At 41.9% G+C, this 15,120-nt stretch overlaps 1 protein-coding gene across 4 annotated transcripts in view; it reads left to right on the top strand.

The window, feature by feature from the left end:
* The window catches only part of NCK1 (NCK adaptor protein 1), an 86,977-nt gene that overhangs the window by 69,952 nt on the left and 1,905 nt on the right, over window positions 1-15,120 (top strand). For all 4 annotated transcript variants that reach the window (XM_006171539.3, XM_027769479.1, XM_006171541.3 and 1 more), the window contains one exon: window positions 11,989-12,701. In XM_006171539.3, coding sequence (XP_006171601.1) covers window positions 11,989-12,701 — 713 coding nt within the window. The remainder of the gene's footprint in view (window positions 1-11,988; window positions 12,702-15,120) is intronic.

The following is a 15,120-nucleotide window of genomic DNA, read 5'->3' as shown; positions in this document are numbered from 1 at the left end:
CTAATGTTTTGTATAACCTCATAAAGTAGTTTTGCATCTACTCATTGATAGCAGGAGATTGGAAGGGCAGTTTTTTAGCACAGAAAGAAAGGGCAATAAACAGGTCTTTCTCAAAGAGTTTTAAGCAAGTGAATAATACAATCTACTGATTATGTGTGCATATGTTCAGTTATTCACATAACAAACATTAATGGAACAGTTAATATGGTCCAGGCATTGAGACTAGAGAGGTGATTACATGATGTTTGGTGGACCATCCAGGTAGCATGGTGCTTAGGTTGCTGGATCCCACATGTGCCAAACCTACAATCTGAGTCCTGGTGTAAGTTGTGGCTTAAAAAATATGCCAGGCAGGGAACCAGCAGTTAGCGTAATGGCTATGTCGCTGGACTCCCACGTAGTCGACCGTGGTTCGTGTCCCGGACCTGGTGGCTTAAAACTCACGCCGGGTGCGTGTGCGTGCGTGCCCAAGATCTCGGGAGGAGAATGGAGGAGAAGGGATTGCGGTGTGACCATCCCCCCTGGGGGGTGATTTCTCGCTTTCTGTCTCTATGTCTCTCTCTGTCAGTCTGGCGAGCGCACGCGCCCTATACTTGAAAAAAAACCCTCTCAAAAAAAAAAAAATGCCAGGCACATGTGCATGAGTGCTCAAAATCCCAGAAGGAGAAGGGATTGTGGCATGGCCACGACTTATGCCTCTCTCTATGTCTCTCGACTGGTGAGTACATGTGCTCTCTAACAAATTAACAACAAAAAACCAAAAATGTGGTATTTGATTTTAAAGAGGCAAACATTGACATATAGAGTGGTAAGTGCAGCAATAATAATGACACAAAGAAGAATAAATAGGGGCCGGCAGGTGGAGTGGTAGTTAAGAGCACTGTACTCCCACATGGCTGACTGTGGTTTGAGTCCCAGACTTGGCGGCTCATTCCCCCTCCCTCCTTCCCTCCCTCCCTCCCCCAACCCCCCTCATCAAACTAGAAAAAAATAAATAAAGTTAAATAATTCTTTTTTTAAAAAAAAGAATACATCAGCTTAGACTTGGGGAGAGATAGGGAAGTCTTCAGGGAGAAGACAGGACTAGGTCTTGAAGAAAGAAGATGGAGGGGGAAGTGTTTTAGGCAGAAAAACATAATGTGCAAGACTCAGAGCCTGCCCATAAGAAATGTTTAGAGAGTTTTTATGTTGCATAGGAAACTGATATTGTAAGCTATGTTCTTTCCCTGAAATATTTCTGGCCTCTAAAGTTAAAATAGGTTGTTTTTAGTGTTTTCTTTCTTGGGACTTTAATTATTGGGTCTGTCTAAAAATTCTTCATTCTTTTTTTGATCACGTATGATATGTCTTAGACATTTTCTTCAGAATTAAATTATTTTGAAACTAGTCTTCATTTTCAGCTTTAAAATGTTTTTTGTTTTTATCCCCACCTTGGCGGCACAGGTGGTAGCATACCCAGTCCGCAAGAAACATGCTAATGCATGTGCCCCCAGGGTCTTGAATTGGAGGGTTGAGAGACAGGAATGGTGGCATGAGGAGACCCTGTCTAGTATAACTGACTGTCTCTTTCTCTTGAGTGCATGTATGGTCTCATGAATAAAGTAAACTTTATTTTTTTTTGTATCTGCTAATATCCATATTCTGTTTTACTCAATTTGACTAATGTTTACTAAGTATTTGCTGTGTTCATAGCTTTGGATGGCATAGGAAGTGCAAAAGATCAGTGAGACAAAGAACCCTTTTACAGAGGCTATTCTGTCAGATGGACTTCAAAGACAAATACAGGAAAAACTACAAATAGGTACCTCAGAAATACCGGGTGCTAGGGTGTTTAAAAAGGGAGATCTTCTGGGACCAGCAGTTACTGTAATGGCTATGTCGCTTGACTCCCATGTAGCCAACCATGGTTCAAGTCCCAGACCCCGTGGCTTAAACTTACGCCGGGTGCGTGTGCGTGTGTGCCTAAGATCCCAAGAGGAGAATGGAGGAGAAGGAATTGCAGTGTGGCCATTCCCCCTGAGGGGTGATTTCTTGCTTTCTGACTCTCTGTCTCTTTCTGTCTTTCTGGCAAGCGCATGTGCCCTATAGCAAAAGAAAAAAAAAAAAAAAGGAGAGATCTCCCATATTATTGGGGGTAAGGGTAGGAAATGAAGACTTACAAAGACACATGGGAGTATTAATTGTTACTACTTGAAATGGTACTTCTTGAATAGGTAGTTTTTTTGTTTTGGTTTTTGGAGAGGTTTTTGCTATAGGGCGCGTGTGCTCGCCAGACAGACAGAGAGACAGAAAGCGAGAAATCACCTACCAGGGGGGATGGCCACGCCACAATCCCTTCTCCTCCATTCTCCTCTCAGGATCTTGGGCATGCACACACATGTGCCCGGTGTGAGTTTAAACCACCGGGTCCGGTACTTGAACCGCTGTTGATTACATGGGAGTCCAGTGACATAGCCATTACACTAACTGCTGGTCCCCGAATAGGTAGACTTCTTTTTTTTTTTTTTGAGACAGAAGTTTTAATAAGGATTTGGAAGAAACTAGCAAACAATATAGGCTAAATTATGAAGGGGAAACATTATTCTATTGTACTTTGTATTTTAAGTAGCCCTTTTTAATTAAAATTGAGGTTTTTTTCCCAATATAGGGCATTATAGAAAGATACTTTTATTTGACATCTACTATATGTACAATGCTGTTACTTTACATTTTAATTCAAGTCTCACAAACTGTCTTTAGAGGTAAGTAGCATTTTCCCAATTTTTTTATTTAATTTTACTTTTTTGGTCAGAGGGTGCATGTATTCACTGAAGCAAGACAGAGACATGAGAAGGAAAGAAAGAAATCACCCCCAAGAGGGGATGGCCATGCCACAGTCCCTTCTCCTGGGATTTTGGCATGCACACACACAGCTGCCGTGAATTTCAAGCCACCAGGTCTGGGGCTCGAAGTCCAGCGCCTTAACCACAGAAAAGTAGAATAGTGTGCTCAAGATTACATAACTTGTATGGTATGGTAGAGCTGGGATCCAAAGGCTGATTCAGGGTCTATGCTTTTTTTTTTCTATTTCCAGTGGCCATGTGTGCTGACCAGAGAGAGAAAGCACCCCCACCCCCACTGGCTGTGACCATGCTGCAATCTGTTTTTCTTTCATTTCTCCTTCCTGTCAGGATTTTGCACCTGATGGGATTTGAACTGCAGTTGGCCATGTGGGAACTGGCTCCAGTGCATAGTACCTAACCACTGTGCTATGTGGCTGGCCTTAAGCTATTTTTCAGTAGATCATATCATAAACTTGGAAAAGAAGGCCGAGGATATTCTAGAGAGGGGAGTAGAGTCTACCCAGACTATTTCTTTTTTGTTTTTTTTTTTTTTTAGGTTTTTGCCATAGGGCACATGTGCTTGTTGGGGAGGGAAGGAGAGAAAGAGAAAGTGAGAAATCACCCCCAGGGGTATGGCCACACCACATTCCCTTCTCCTCCAGTCTCCTCTCAGGATTTTGGGCATGCACGCCCACATGCCTGGCTTGATTTTCAAGCCAAGGGTTTGGGACTTGAGCTGCAGTTGGCCATGTGGGAGTGCTTTAGCCACTATGCCACTTGCTGGCCCCCTGCAGGCTTAATGTCTTTTTTTTTTTTTTTTTTTAAAGAGAGATTTTTACTATAGGGTTTGTGTCTCACCAGAGAGAGACAGAAAATGAGAAATCACACCCGGGGGATGGCCATTCCACAATCTCTTCTCTATTTTCCCCTCAGGGTTTTGGGTACACATGCATATGTGCCTGGCTTGAGTTTCAAGCCTCCAGGTCCAGGACTCTAGCTGCATTTGGCCATGTGGGAGTCCAGCCATGTACCCGTTATACCATCTGCTGGTCCCAGACTCATGTCTTCTAATTTGTTTGATAATAAAGTGCCACTGTCAGCTTTTGAGCGGACATATGATTACAGCTGTATTTACAGGAAGATTAGGCTGGTTGATTTGGGTGATGGGTTGAATTAGAGACTGGACAGTATGGAATCTAGTTGAGAGGAGTAGTAAATGGCTCAGGTTCAACAGAATAGGCCTGAATTACAGTGATTGTCAGAATGGAAAGTGTTGGCAGTAAAAAGATAGAAGATGAGGTCTTAAGATTCTTTTGGGAGGGACCAGCAGATGGCATAATGGTCATGTCACTAGACTCCACGTAGTCAACCATGGTTTGAGTCCCAGACCCAGTGACTTAAAACTCTTGCTGAGTGCTTGTGTGTGTGTGTGCCCAAAATCCCAAGAGAAGGGAGGAAAGGGAGTGTGGCATGGCCAGCCCTGGGCGGGGGGTGATTTCTTGCTTTCTGTCTCTCTGTCTCTCTGGTGAACGCACGCACCCTATAGCAAAAATCTCTGGGAACCAGCAGTTAGCGTAATGGCTATGTCGCTGGACTCCCATGTAGTCGACCGCGGTTCGTGTCCCAGACCCGGTGGCTTAAAACTCACGCTGGGCGCGTGTGCGTGCGTGCCCAAGATCCCGAGAGGAGAATGGAGGAGAAGGGATTGCGGCGTGACCGATTTCTTGCTTTCTGTCTCTATGTCTCTGTCTGTCTGGCGAGGTCACGCCCCCTATAGTGAAAATCTCTCCAAAAAAAAAAAACTCTAAAATTTAAAAAAAAAAAAAAAGATATTTTTGGAGGGAAAGATTATGAGGTAAAATTCAGGTAATGTTAATCACCATTTTAAAGTATATAATTTAGTGATATTTTTGTATATTAATAATGTACATTGAGACCGGCAGATGGCATAGCGATTATGTCGCTGGACTCCTACATGGCTAACCACGGTTTGAGTCCTGGACCCAGTGGCTTGAAACTCATGCCAGGTGTGTGTGCATGTGTGACCAAAATCCCAGGAGAAGAATAGAGAAGAAGGGATTGTCACTTGGCCATGCCCCCTGAGGGATGATTTCTCACTTTCCCTCTCACTGTCTCTGTATCTCTCTCTCTCTGGTGAGCGCACACGCCCTATACCAAAAATCTCTTGTTGTATAGCCATCACTTCTATCTAAATCTAAAGCATTTTCCTCATTCCCCCCAAAAAACCTGCACTAATTAAACAGTCACTCCCCATTCCCCTTTACTTTCAGCCCCTGGCAGCCACTCATTGGCTTTTTGTCTGTATGGGTTTACTTATGCTAGATCGTTTATACGAAGAGAACCACATAATATGTGACCTTTTGCGTCTGGCTTCTCTAACTTTTGTAATATTTTTGAGCTTCATCAGTGTCATAGCATATATCAGCTCTTTATCCCCTTTATGACTGAATAATATCATACAGGGCCTACTGGTGGCATGGCAGTTAAGTGGATGAATCCCTCAAGGCCAACGGCAGAGTTCAAGTCCCCAGTCCAAAGTCCTTTGAGGCCATGCCAGGTGCATACATGTGTGTGCTCAGGGTCTCAAGAGAAGAATGGAAAAGGACTTGTGGTGTGGCTATTCCCCTCCGGGTGCTTTCTCCCCTTGTCCCCACCCCCCAATCTCTAGCAAGTTTTTTTTAAAAAAAGAAATTCCATTATATGGTTATATACTACTTTTTTTTTTCTGTTTAACAGCTGATGGATGGGTGTTTGGGTTGTTTGCCTGTTTTGGTTATTACAAGTAGTGATGCTATGAACATTCATAATGCAAATATTTAGTATCTGTTTTCACTTCTTTCAGGTATATACCTAGGAATAGAATTGTAGGATCATACAGTAATTCTATTTTGCTACCTATTTTTAAAGTTTCATTTGTTGAGAGAAAGAAAGGGAAACAAACACTCTCAACAGGGTCTCATCATGCAACAGATCCTCACCCCCACCCGAAGAGGATCATGGGTACACATAGTGTGTTTCATATCAACCTGAGATCTGATTGTTGTCTTCCATGTGGCTTCAGTGTTACAGAACAGTTCCCTAACACCTGTGCCTCACAGCTGTGCCTTTTTTACTTTTTTTTTTTTTTGGAGAGATTTTCACTGTAGGGCGCGTGCGCTCGCCAGACAGACAGAGAGAGACAGAGACAGAAAGCGAGAAATCACCCCCCAGGGGGAATGGTCACGCCGCAATCCCTTCTCCTCCATTCTCCTCTCGGGATCTTGGGCACGCACGCACACGCGCCCGGTGTGAGTTTTAAGCCACCGGGTCCGGGACACGAACCGCGGTCGACTACGTGGGAATCCAGCGACATAGCCATTATGCTAACTGCTGGTTCCCTGCCTTTTTTACTTTTTGAAGAACCATCAAACTGTTTTCCGTCTCAGTTGCACCATTATAAGTTCCCACCAGTATTGTGGGAGGGTTCCAATTCTTCCCTCTTTGTCAACTCTTTCTTTCATTGTTTGATTAGCCATTTAGTAGATATCCATTTGTTGAAGAGACTATTCTTTCCTTCCCATTGATTGCTCTTGGCAGTTTTGATGAAAGTTGGTTGACCATAGGTGAATGTTTTTATTTCTATTATGTATTGTTTTTGAAGGTGGTCTCTCATCATGTCATAGTCCCCCATCTTAGCCTCCTGAGTGAATGGACTTACAGGCACAAGCCACCTCACCTGGCTTAATTTGGGGTGGGCTGGGAATTGAACTCAGACCTCCCATGTGGCCTCAGTCTACTGAACAGCAGTGTCTAGCATGCATTAGTACACTTGGGTCTCATGATGACTTGGGCTGTCAGAAAAGTCATGACACTTTTTTTTTTTTTTGAGAGGTTTTTGCTATAGGGCGTGTGCACTCACCACACAGACAGAGAGAGACAGAGAGACAGAAAACAAGAAATCACCTCCCAGGGGGGATGACCACACCGCAATCCATTCTCCTCCATTCTCCTCTCAGGATCTTGGGCACGCACGCACATGCGCCCGGCGTGAGTTGAAGCCACCAGGTCCGGGACTAGAACCGCGATCGACTACGTGGGAGTCCAGCGACATAGCCATTAAGCTAACTGCTGGTCCCAGACACATTTTTGCATAGAAAAGCAAACAAAAAGCCATGACTTTTCTAACAACCCAGAACATAATTAAGGCAAATAATGAGAACTGACTTGTGTTGATGATTTTTATAGGCTTATTATTTTAAAGTTTATTTCTTTCCTGAGGAAAAGAGAGAGAGCATCCCCAACAGGATCTTCATGCCATAATCAGCTCTTAACTTTAGCCAGCCCCAAGTCATGGACATGTGTGTGTCTGACATACTCATAGAGGTCCCTGGACAACTTTCCATATGGGTCAGCCTTGTAGAGGATCACATTATAATACTCTGCCACCATTTGGCCTATGTCTGTATTTAGACATGTTATCATTGATAGTTTTCTTGTGATGGCTTTGTTATTCAGGGTGATGCTGGCCTGATGGAATGTGTTGGAAAGTGTTCTTTTTTTGGGAGGGGGAGAAGTTTGAGATGCACTGCTGTTAATTCTTTTTTTTTTTTTTTGGAGAGATTTTCACTGTAGGGTGCGTGCGCTCGCCAGACAGACAGACAGAGACATAGAGACAGAAAGCGAGAAATCACCCCCCAGGGGGGATGGTCACGCCGCAATCCCTTCTCCTCCATTCTCCTCTTGGGATCTTGGGCACGCACGCACACGCGCCCGGCGTGAGTTTTAAGCCACCGGGTCCGGGACGTGAACCGCGGTCGACTACGTGGGAGTCCAGCGACATAGCCATTATGCTAACTGCTGGTTCCCCACTGCTGTTAATTCTTTAAATGTTTGGTAGAGTTCACTTGATCTGGTCCTGAACTTCTTTGTTAAAAGGCTTTTGATTACTGATTGAATTTTTTTTACTTATTATAGGTCTGTTCGGCTTTCCTATTACTTTCTGAGTCAGCTTTGGAAGTCATTGTTTTTCTTGGCATTCTTCTCTTTCATCTTGTTCACTAATTTATTGGCATATAGCAATCATAGTATGACTGTATAACCTTTTTTTCCCTTGTAATGTGTGTAGGAATAGTCCTGCTTCACTTCTGATTTTAGTAATTTGAGTTCATTTTTTTTTTTTTAAGCTGGAGGGCACATGCCTGCATGAAAGAGAGAGAGAAAGCAAGCACCTCCTAATGGGGATGGGACCTGTTCATGCTGTAATCTTCTTTTTTCCAGTAATTTATCCCATCAGGATTCTGGGCACATGTGCGAGCATGCCCGGTGTGTTTTCTAAGCTGTGGGGCAGAGACCGAAACCGTGGTCAGCCATGTGGAATCCAGTTTTCTCTGCAGAGTACTTAAGCGCTACACTATGGGACTGTTTCATTTGGTTAATAGTTGCTTAGTGTTTGATAGTTTCCTTAAACACCTGGAGCCAGAAGAACAAAATAACTACTCTTTCCAGTTTAAATGTTTGCTCTGTATGGGGTCATTCATTTCATGTTTATCAACCCATTTACAATTCTACCTTAGTTCTCACTTCCTGTTTGTTCAGAACCTGAAGGTCAGCCAAAGAGGAAAGCTCATGATCTTCTTGGGCTTATCCTGTGGTTGCATCCAGCCCTGACCATGTGTGTATGTTACAGCAGCTTTTAAAAGTTTTACCTCCCTTTGGAACCAGCAGTTAGCATAATGGCTATGTTGCAGGACTCCCACGTAGTCAACCGCGGGGTTCGCGTCCTGGAACCGGTGGTTTAAAACTCACGCCGGGCGCGTGTGTATGCGTGCCCCAGATCCCGAGAGGAGAATGGAGAAGGGATTGTGGCGTGACCATCCCCCCTGGGGGGTGATTTCTTGCTTTCTGTCTTTATGTCTCTCTCTGTCTGTCTGGCGAGTGCACGCGCCTTATAGAGAAAAACTCTCCAAAAAAAAAAAAAAGTTTTACCCCTTATATATCTTTTCCAATTCTTGGCCTCCCCAGGCTTTTCTATCTATCTGTTGCCCCCATTTAATTGTCCCTTGCCACCCAGCGATCTTTCCCAGCCTGGGAATGCTCTCTGTCAGGACCCAAGGCAAACCATTTCCCTGGTCTTCAGAGAACTGCTAATTAACTTGAAACCCACAATCATAATTCTTTAAGAACAAGGTCTGCATTGCTTCCTCTGGATGAGAGGAATGGTTTAAAATTCTGCAGCTCACTTGTTTCCTTTCTCCTTTTTTTTTTCTTTTTTTTTTTTTTGAGACAAGGTCTTCAGGCTAGCCTCGAACTCAGGATTCTCCTGCCTCAGCCTTCAAAGCACATGACTGTGCCTGGCTTAGGGTAGCGCTCTCTTTATTACTACAAAGCAGCTGCTTTTTTCTTTACCAAGCCTTGACCTAGTTTTTATAGGGTTTTTTTCCTTAGATCCCAGAGTTCTGCAGAAATTTATTCTGACAGTATTTGCCATCTTGTTATTTTTTTTTTTTCTTTTTGGAGGGAGGAAGTCAATTTATGGATATAGAAAAGATTATTTTTATTTGGACATAGGTGTTGTTTTGAGGTGCTGATAACATAATTTGTTGACGTTTAGGGACAGTTATAGTTGTAGGACTTGAATGCCAGCAAGAACTTAGAGCAGAAAAGAGATCTGAGAACCTTCTACACAGAAGTCGTAGAGTCAGAGGAGGAAAAAAACATAGTAAAGACAGTGAACTGTGAGTCTGGTTGCTGCTGCAGAGTTTGAGAAGGCTGAGGGCTCTAAAAGGTACTAATTTGGCAATGAGGACATGGCACAGTTTTCATAAGAACGGTTTAAATTGAGTAGAATGGTGGAGGTAGTGAATCAGATTTTAAAGAGTTAGAGCAATGGGTGTTGGAAAAGTTGGCAGAAAGGGAAAAGTTACTTTTTTTTTTTTTTTAGAGATTTTTGCTATAGAGCATGTGTGCTCAATGGAGAGAGACAGACAGAAAGTGAGAAATCTGAGAAATCACCCCCCCCATGGGGGATGGACACATTCTCTTGAAATTTTGAGCTTGTGCACACATGCATGTGGTGCAAGTTTCAAGTTGCTGGGCCAGGACTCAAACCATGGTTGACCATGTAGAAGTTGAGCACCTTAACCACTATGTCACCTCTTGGGCCCAAAAGGTGACTTTTTAAGGAATGGTATAGGTTTTTGGTTATTTTCTTTTTTTAAGAGAGATTTTTGCTAAAGGGCACATATGTTCACTTGAGAGGCAGAGAGAGAAAGTGAGAAATCACCCCCCAGGGGGGATGACCACACTGCAGTCCCTTCTCCTTCATTCTCATCTTGGGATTTTGCCAGGTGCCCGGTGTGAATTGCAAACCAGTGGGTCCAGGACTCGAACTGTGGTTGTTCATGTGGGGAGTCCTTGATCACTGTGCCACCTGCTGGTCCCAGGAGTGATACAGTTTTAAAAGAGTAGCAGAGTTAAAGAGATTTGAGTGTTTTTATACTATTGAAGTGACTGAGTAGGAGGGAAACAAGAATGGTAAAGTCCCAGAAGAGTCAGAAAAGATAGTATTAATAACTCAGAAGGTCCAGAGTTCAGGGACTTGGGTGAAAAAACAAAGAATAATTAGAATGGTTTTTGCGATTGAAGGAATTTGAGAAGTTTTATCTAGGAAAGTCTCAGTTTTCTAGGTAAAGCAGAACACAAAATCATATATTAAGAAATGAGCCTCAGGACCAGCAGATGATGTAACGGTTATGATGCTGGATTCCCATGTTGTTGGCCATGGTTCAAGTCCCAAACCTAGCAGTTTAAAACTCATACCAGGTATGTGTGCTTGCGTGCCCAAAATTCCGAGAGGAGACTGGAGGAGAAGGGATTGCAGTGTGGCCATCTCCCCTGGGTTATGACTTTTCACTTTCTGTCTCTCTCTGCCTCTGCCTGTCTCTCCAGTGAGCACACATACCCTAGAGCAAAAATCTCTCTCTAAAAAAAAAAAAAAGAGAGAGAGAGCAAGCGAGAGAAATAAGCATCAGTGAAAGTTAATGTAACATACATTTGTGGTGATGATAATACCAGCTGGTGACTTTCTCATTTTTTTCAACTAATATGTACTAAGCATCTACTGATTTCTAAGTACCGTAATATAAAAGCTCCTTGAGATTTTATTCAGATATTTATTTAATATGGAAATCACCCTAGAGGGTGATTTCACACTTTCTCTCTCTGTCTCTCCAGCGAACATATGTGCCCTTTAGTAAAAATTTCTCTTAAAAAAAAGAAAACAAAAAAAACTATGCCATTCCTTATTCCATGAACAAAATAAACAAAAATCCATGACTGTATGGAAGTTACATGTTTAATGGGGTGAGGAGAGACAAATATACACTAATTTTTTGTTTTGTTTTTTAGTTTTTGCCGTAGGGTGCCATGTACTCATGAGAGATCCAGAGAGGGAGAGGTGGGGGGAAAGAGAGAAATCATCCCCAGGAGGGATGATAGTCCTGCAATCCCTCCTCCTCCATTCTCTTCTTGGGATTTTGGGAATGTATGCATAAACACCTGTTGTGATTTTTCAAGTCACTCAGTCTGGGATGTGAATCCCAGAGTTGGCTATATGGGATCCAAACTTCACATCATCTGCTAGCCCCAGTTTGTATTATATTAAATAAATATCTGATTTAAATAGAGTTACCTGAGTCAGGGAACTAAGAAAGGAAATAGGAAGAGTACCAAGATATAATTACAGTTGTATACTGTATTTCAAGTCCTAATTTAAGTTTTATTTGTATACAGCTAATGTAGAATTTAGGTTAATAAACTAAAATGAAGAATCACAGGATTGGTGGAGCCTCTTTGTATTGGATTGTTGCTATGAGAGAGATCATCTGTATTTACATAGTGAGAGAAAATTTTTGAACTAAGGACTTTATGATTAGAATATAGTTATTTTAGGGGCTTTATGAAGAGGTTTGTTTTTTGTTTTTTTAATAAGGTAAGCTGTCATGTAATTCCTAAAATTAAGTCTATTTGGTTATGGAAAGAGGATTTTCATTTCCTTTCTAAAAAGAAGATTGTACCACATAGAATTTTACAATTATATGGAGTTGAAGCTACCTTTTAAATAATATTTTTAAAAAGATTCTGTTCTCATCCCTTTTTATTTAAATAGGTATTGGAAAAGTGAAAAGAAAACCTAGTGTGCCAGACTCTGCGTCTCCTGCTGATGATAGCTTTGTTGACCCGGGGGAACGTCTGTATGATCTCAACATGCCTGCTTATGTGAAATTTAACTACATGGCTGAAAGAGAAGATGAGTTATCATTGATAAAAGGGACGAAGGTGACCGTCATGGAGAAATGCAGTGATGGGTGGTGGCGAGGCAGCTACAATGGACAGGTCGGATGGTTCCCTTCAAACTATGTGACTGAAGAAGGTGATAGTCCTTTGGGTGACCATGTGGGTTCTCTGTCAGAGAAATTAGCAGCAGTTGTCAATAATCTGAACACTGGGCAGGTGTTGCATGTGGTACAAGCTCTTTACCCATTCAGCTCGTCCAATGATGAAGAACTTAATTTTGAGAAAGGAGATGTAATGGATGTTATTGAAAAACCTGAAAATGACCCAGAGTGGTGGAAATGCCGGAAGATTAATGGAATGGTTGGTCTGGTGCCAAAAAACTATGTTACCATTATGCAGAATAATCCATTAACTTCAAGTTTGGAACCATCACCTCCACAGTGTGATTACATTAGACCTTCACTCACTGGAAAGTTTGCTGGCAATCCTTGGTATTATGGCAAAGTCACCAGGCATCAGGCAGAAATGGCATTAAATGAAAGAGGGCATGAAGGGGATTTCCTCATTCGTGATAGTGAATCTTCGGTAAGTTGATTTTCAAAGGTAAATGGAAATAGTACTCTAGGTATTTTTTAAAAAGGATTAGAGAGGTTGAGTGGCTTCCCTAAAGTTAACCAGGTAATAAACTGAGACATAAACATAATGCTTTGAAGCAGAAGTCAGTGTTATTCCAGCTCTGTCTATTCTGAATGAAAGACGGCTGTAGCAGGAGGTACTGCACTGAATTACATGGCTTTTCTACTTCTATGGGTTCTGTATTCCTACAATATTTTATGTTGCTAAACTGATAAATGGAGAATATTGAACATTGGTATTTTGTCGAGAGTAGAATAATGCAGAAAATAAAATTGGGAAAATATTTCTTTCTTTTTTTTTTTGGAGAGGTTTTTGCTATAGGGCATGTGCGTTCGCCAGACAGACAGAGAGAGACATAGAGACAGAAAGCGAGAAATCTTCCCCAGGGGGGATGGCCATGCCATAATCCCTTCTCCTCCATTCTCCTCTCGGGATCCTGGGCAGGCATGCACATGCACCTGTTGTGAGTTTAAGATGCTGGGTCCAGGACTTGAACCATGGTCAACTACATGGGAGTCCACCGACAGCCATTACACTAACTTCTGGTCCCAGGAAAGCATTTCTTAAATTGCTATTAGATATGCAGTATGTTAGATGATACTCAACAGTGATTATAAAATAGGAAATATATCAATATATAAGTTTTTTCATAAATGTATTATTTGGAAATTAGAATACACTTCTGTTGTGTACCTTAGATATCTCTTTTAATGCTTCATATGTTCGAAGTACGTTTTCAATCAAAGGTAAATTATATTGCAATATTAGTTAAGCCATGAAACAAAGGCTTATATAAATGGCTATAAAAGTGGACAAAGAATATAGTTACATTGTCTCTTTTGGGTACTGCTTAGAATGTTAGACTTCAGTTGACTTTGATATTCCTTAAAGTTGACCATTCTTCCTTGATAAAGGATATCACTACTTTTCCATTTACCCAGCGATGGTTAGTATTGACTTTATATGACTGTAGTTGTACAAAAGTGAATGTGTAATTGTACAGGAGGTTATAAGTCAGAGAAAAAGTATGTGTATGTGAGAGAGAGGAGGCAGGGAGAGGGAGAATGATTGAGATAAATTGAACTTCCCAAGGCAAACTTCAGGAAAATGGAATCTGTACTTAACCCCTCAGAAGAGCCAGGTGGTTGGTAGTAGGGAATAACACTGTGATCATTTTCTGTTAGATGCCTGATCTGGCCCACTGTTTAAAACTTTGGGATTAACTGTATAAGAAGAGGCCTCTATAATTGATATGGACTATTCAGAAGAGTGTTAGGTTTTAAAAAAAAAAAAGAAAAAGAAAAAAGAAAATATTGACTTGTTGAGAAAGTCATGATGTATCTTTACATTGCATTGATGTATCATGACTTTTCTGATGACCCAATAGCTTAATACCATGTATTTTCTTGTAGGCAATTGAATGTAAATATTAGCTAAAATATATTATTATTTTTAGCAATATAATTTTTAAGGTAGAGGTTTCAGTGAGGCATATTTTGTTGCCCTGCACAATTTTTTTTAAACATTTGAATTAATTGCCAACATTTAAATATTGAAAGATTTTATTACAAAGATTTAGACTTCATGCCCCACCTCTGGGATATGGTCAATAGTGCATTGAACTGCAGAGCTGAAGTCCCATGCATTCTTGGCCCAGTAGACCTAAAGACACACTGCATGTTCTGAGTACATCTGCACATGCCCAGGATCCTGGCAGGCAGGAGGCCTGAAGGGAGGGATTGCAGTGTGACTGAGCCCTGTGGAGATTGCTTCCCTCCTGAGACTTCAGGGCCAGCAGGTGACATAGTGGTTAAGGTGCTAAATCCCACCTCGCTGACTCTGCAGTTCAAGTCCTGGATCTGGCACTTGAAAAACACACCAGGCATGTATGCACATGTACCCAAACTCCTGGAAGGAGAATGGAGAAGGGATTGTGGTGTAGCCATCCCCCTGGGAGGTGATTTTTCCCTTTCCCTCTCTTGTCTCTCTCTGGTGAGTACATGCACCCTATGACAAAAAAAATCTAAAATTAAAAAAAAAAAAAATTGAAATCTCAGGGCTTTAAAATGGAAAGATCTGCCTGCATTGAGCCCCCGTTCCTGTACTACAACAATCCCAGCTGAGAAGTGGCCACCTCCTTCAGATTGGCCATACACTGTCATTCCCTTTATCTGCCCTTCCACTCTGACGCTGGTTTACATTACTCCTTTGGCCCTTCTAGGCATTTCAGTTTGTGGCCTTATATTAAATGAGTTTAAATCAGTTGCCATTTATTTTTTAATTTTTTTTTTTTTTGAGAGATTTTCACTGTAGGGCGCGTGCGCTCGCCCGACAGACAGAGAGAGACATAGAGACAGAAAGCGAGAAA

The sequence above is a fragment of the Tupaia chinensis genome, unplaced genomic scaffold, assembly GCF_000334495.1.
Source record: "Tupaia chinensis unplaced genomic scaffold, TupChi_1.0 Scaffold149831_1, whole genome shotgun sequence".
NCBI lineage: Eukaryota > Metazoa > Chordata > Mammalia > Scandentia > Tupaiidae > Tupaia > Tupaia belangeri.
The sequence above is the reverse complement of the archived record's forward strand: the minus strand, read 5'-3'. Positions and strand labels throughout refer to the sequence as shown.